We start from the raw sequence: 5,189 nt of genomic DNA, 5'->3' as shown, positions 1-5,189 counted from the left end.
TGAAACATGTAAGTCTGTTCTAACATTGTTGATTCTCTTTAATGTGACCTATGTATAGACTCCAACCAGCATCTATACCTAAGCTGCCATCTGTATATATTACTAATATAAATACATTGAACATAGATACAGTTACATTGTTACATTTATCCAAACTATCCTGAAATTTAAAAATCAGTTGCCACCTATTAATGAGCTGAAATATTAATATATGTTTATATTAGTATATAAACCTAGTCACAAAAATACTCACACACAAATCTAATTGTTACCTAAAAAGCAGGTTAGTATATAACACTATGTATATAATCTGTAGATATGTTTACATTAAGAAAATAACTTTTGGCTGGGCTCAGTGGCTCATACCTATAATCTCAACACTCTGGGAAGCAAGGGTGGGAGGATAACCTGAGGCCAGGAGTTTGAGACCACTCAGGCCAACACAGCGAGACACATCTCCACAAAAATAAAAAGAAAAATAGCCAGGCTGCTGGCTTGTTCCTGTAATTCTAGCTACTCAGGAGGCTGAAGTGGGAGGATCGCTTGACCCCAAGAGCTCGAGCTTACAGTGAACCATGATCCCCACTGCATTCCATCCTAGGCGACAGAGTGAGACCTCAACTCTTAAAAAAAAGTCATGAAATAAAAGAATCATAAATGTTTCCTTAAGTAGAATATAACCAACTATACCTTATTATGAAACTAAACACTCAAAACAACTAGGATAAGAATGAAGTCTGATACAATTATAGATAATAAACACTGTAAAAGCAATGAAATGTGTTGCCAAGCACAGTGGCCTCCGCACTGGCAAACATGGTTCTAGCCGTGGGCATGGTATAACCTGCCAGCATGTCCAGCAAGTCAGGAATTCTTTGGATCTTGTCAAATTTCTTAAATTAGGAAAATGATCATGCTGTGATCTCTTAAGAAAACTGAAACATTTATCAGTTTACAATTCTATGAAAAATAGAGAATCTCAGTTATAAATCATAAATGACAAAGGTAGAGGGAATATATTACTCACTTCCTATATACAAATATCAAAAATTGAATTGAAATACTAAGGATGAGTAAGGGATCGCTCATCACTGTCCATGCTATGAGTAACAAAATCCCCTTGAACATTTTTAGTGGAATCTTCATCGTCTTGCAAGTGTTTGATTTCTTTTCCAGTCCTTCCCCAACCCCAGTGCCTCTTCTGTTACCTAAAATAAGGCATGTTGAAATGAGTACATGTTTTCTGAATGGGCAACATCTTCCGGGAAGGAAAATTCCTCACTTCTTTTGCAGAGGTAGGAAAAAGAAGAAGAAAGTTATCTCCCTAGGTACAGCTGACCAGCAGGTCAAACAGGTTAAACACTGAGCAAATAAAAAAACAGTGATAAATAAGAATTATTCACTCCATTTCTTATTAGCTTATCTTTGTCATTTCCAAACACCATCTGGTACATAATATATCAATTTACCAGGAGACCATAAACCAGGAAGTATTTCCAAATCTATCCACTGGTTACTTTATTTCCCCCTCCAGAAAAGAACGTCTCTAAGACTCAAACCTAAAAGGCTTAAAACTATCGCTTTTATTATTGTCAAGCAAAATAACATTTCTAATGCAGTAACCCAGTGAAAAGTGAACATTTACACTAGAATGGGTAATCTCATGATGGCTCAGAGAATCGTTCTCTGTACATAAGCAGTTAATCTCTCAGAATTAAAAGTTTATTAAGCTAAACGGCTTGACTCTTTTTAGCATTTCTTGAATATGTATTTTTGAATCCAATCTGATTCAAACCTTTAGACTTCCGCTGAAAAGAGATCAAAGCTGTGTCAATGTTGCAGACATTGTCTTGCATACGAGGGAACTGAGAATCCCAGTGAGATGGGTTAGGCTGTAGTGTAGCGAAGACCAGTGAGTGAGAACTTTTGCAGCACAGCTGTTTTTAGAATTTTGGAATGGGATTTAACCAATACTTCAGCATGAATCTAAGGAACTTTATCTGTTTAAGTACAAAATAAAAGTCAACATAAGAGCCAATATTGAAGAATGTGAACCTTAAATGGTAGCTCTCCATTTGCATTCAAGAATAACTTTTGTGCAGTAATCACCCCTACCTGGCCCCACCAAAAACAGTAAGAAACTTAAGCCCAAATATAAAGCAATGAAAAGGCCACAACCATGTTGAAAATAGTATTAATAGGATCCAAGGAATAATGCAAAATTAATGCAATGTAGGGAATTTTTTAGGCATTTCCATTTTCAAAAAACATCCTGAGAGATCCTTTTAAAACCTGGTAGCATTAAAACTAGACTTATAAAATACAGCAACCCAAAAATCACTTTGATTTACGTGCCAAAATCAATACACTTAACCAAGCAATATATATAAAACTGACTTCTGTGTAACTCTAATTAAACTACCCCAAACCGCTAATTTCATTAAAATAGAACTAAATGCTAGTATTGTAAAATATAAAAATAACAGATTGACACAATAATAAACACCTATTTATTATATTAAATACAAGCCTGAAATGTTAAGTACAAAGTACAGATTCCAAGAAATTACATTTCAGATCCCAAAATGTCCTGTTGGTGCTTTGACAACGAAAACAATGTTTTAGAAAGATTTTATTTCAGATCCTAAAACATAGCAACAATTTGGGGATAAAAGTAAGTAAAATCCAAAACTTCAAAGTTTATTCCAAATTCTTTTGAATCCCTATGGTGGCTGTAAACAGTTTTTAAATGTTCATAGCTTGAAGGAATGTGAATATCACAGTTTCTATGAATTTCTGCCTAGGAAGCCCAGCAACGTTACACAGTAGTTTCGTGTTTCCACAGTCCAGTCCTAACATTGCCAGTGCTATCGGTACCCAGCAAGGATCCCTCCTGCCCAGTGCTTTTAATTGGTCCATTCTGAATGGCCAAGTTGAGGCCATAAGATTTCTGCTGATTTTCAAGTTCAACCACAGCTGGCTTCCTTAACGCATCTTTTTTACTACTGGTTGAAACTGGCTTTTCGAAATTTCTGCTGCTTTTGGGAAGTGTGCTACAAGCATCACTGCTGTCTTGCTGGGGTGGGTTGTACTGTCTCTCTCTGTAGGCTAAATAAGCTCTTCGGCTCCTTGAGTGTCCTTCGTGATTGCCCAGCCGGCTTTTAGGTAAGCCGTTCTGCACGCTTCCTTCCACGCTCGTTGGGACATCGTAGGCATATTCTCTCAGGACTGTGAGTCGGCTTGCCCGGTGTCCTTTACTTCTGTTTTTATGGTGGCGGCCTGAGTGCACATTTGTTCGAAACTGAACTTCTAAAGGAGCCACGTGCATTTTAATATCGTTGTCCATCGAATGTTCTGTCAGACTATTATCAAGTTGAGGGGTGGAGTTCAAAGGTAAAGAATTGGCATGGCACTGAGCTGCAGCCGCCTGTAAGTTTGTTAACTTGCAGCCCTGGGAGGAATTTTTGAAGCTTGAAGCACTTTTGTTTGTGCATGAAGACTCCGCACTGCTATTGGCGCACTTGGGCGCCTCTCCATTTGTCCCGCTGGAGTTGGGGGGCTGGACATTGACTTGTACTGAATACGAGCTCCGTCCTGGGCAGCAAGTCATGATCCACGCAAGTCTAACGTCCTCCCTATTAACACAATGGTGGACCATGAAGAACGCACTGAAGCTTAAACATGCGGCTCCAAAAACGAAGCTAAACACCAAGTCCAAAGGGTAATACAAAGAAACAGCCAAAGCCCCAAACATCCACAATGCAACATATAAGAGCAAAGTAAGGCTGGCCCCCAAAAGCTGAGAATGAAAAGTGTGCTCATTTTCCAAGGCTGATGTAGAAACCAGAGACAAAGACATTGAATCCTGATGATTTATTTCTCCATTTTCATTGGCTGCCAATCTCTGTTGCTCCTCCGTGGGCTCCTTAAGCTCATATTTGCGCTCAGGGTGTCTTTTCAACTGAATAAATATGCTCAGAAAGTACATGCAGTTTACAAAAGTGATGAAGCTGGCTGGCCCGTAGAAGGCTCCCAAGGAGGGTTCCCACGCCATCCAGCAACTGGAAAAGAATATGGTAAACTAGATCGATGCTTCATGTTTCAACACGTTATTTAAGAAACTGCAATCACCTATAATGCCTAGAAACTACTTAAAAGAGAAACAACTGGGTCAAATACACAGAGAATATAAAATACTCACTAGGGTGCATTTGGCCGACTGCCATAATTCTTAATGTTCGCTGCTGCGGTTATGCCGCAGACAATGATAGGGATACCACCGCCAATCAGGTAAAATCTGGAAGGAGGAACCACAGAAAAACCACTCATCACTCCGCTTTTTAACATGTTATCTATCATAACATCTCAGTACTTCAAAAGTCATTCCCTGAAGATTACCTATTATTTTTATTCCAATAATAAGCTGAGAGTTTCGTTCGGGAGGCTGATTTATTAGCAGTAATGTGTTTTTGTTTTGTTTTTTAGATTTCTTGTTTTAAAGCACAGGTCTAGTGAGTTTCCGAGTAGAGGAACGCTGATCAGCTTCTGCCACCTTGTGGCCACGCAAAGTAACACTCTGTGCCTGCAGGTAGGGTTTCAGCTTTTTGTGTGTGTGTGGGGAGGGAACTGGCTTCTTTTAGATTCAGCCGGTGAATTGAAAAGTGTCATAGTTCATACAAAAAATGTAACGACATATTAATTATTGATTAATGTTCAGCTCAGCCTGCATGTCCCAGGACTGCCCACTGCTGTGTATCTCATCCCCAGTCCACTGAGATTGAGGTAAGGAGGGTATCTGCATCCCAGCCGCTTCACTAGTGCAGAGGCCCTACCTGACCCCTTTTCCACAGAGCAGCAGGGGACAGCAAGGGAAATGATGGTGCAATAAAAGCTGATTGAAACAGAGCAGTGACTGGTCCTACAAAGAAATATTTTGTGGTCATCTCTGAGCTCCTTGATCTCTCTGAAAAAGAAATTTCCATCCAGGATGGATACTCCTGGGTGAGTCAATCTTAATTTTGCATTTGCTCCTTCCTGAGACATAGCCCCAAATCTTGCATTGGGTGGATAAAGGCAGTATCTGTGATACATTTGTCTATATATTGTTCCTTCGTCATACCTAGTTACTAAAATCCTTTAACATGATGTTAGTACTGCTGAAAAGAAAACTAATTACCCTATAAAACTGT

The 5,189-nt window shown here is 39.2% G+C and overlaps 1 protein-coding gene across 1 annotated transcript in view; it reads right to left on the bottom strand.

The window, feature by feature from the left end:
• Positions 1-2,487: 2,487 nt before the first annotated feature.
• The window catches only part of ADGRA3 (adhesion G protein-coupled receptor A3), a 176,486-nt gene continuing 173,784 nt past the window's right edge, over positions 2,488-5,189 (bottom strand). Inside the window, exon 17 of the mRNA XM_011991308.1 lies at positions 2,488-4,061. Within this exon, the coding sequence (XP_011846698.1) occupies positions 2,819-4,061 (1,243 nt within the window). The 3' untranslated portion in view covers positions 2,488-2,818. The remainder of the gene's footprint in view (positions 4,062-5,189) is intronic.

This window comes from Mandrillus leucophaeus, unplaced genomic scaffold (assembly GCF_000951045.1).
Source record: "Mandrillus leucophaeus isolate KB7577 unplaced genomic scaffold, Mleu.le_1.0 Scaffold393, whole genome shotgun sequence".
Lineage (NCBI taxonomy): Eukaryota > Metazoa > Chordata > Mammalia > Primates > Cercopithecidae > Mandrillus > Mandrillus leucophaeus.
This window is presented reverse-complemented; position numbering and strand designations above follow the sequence as displayed.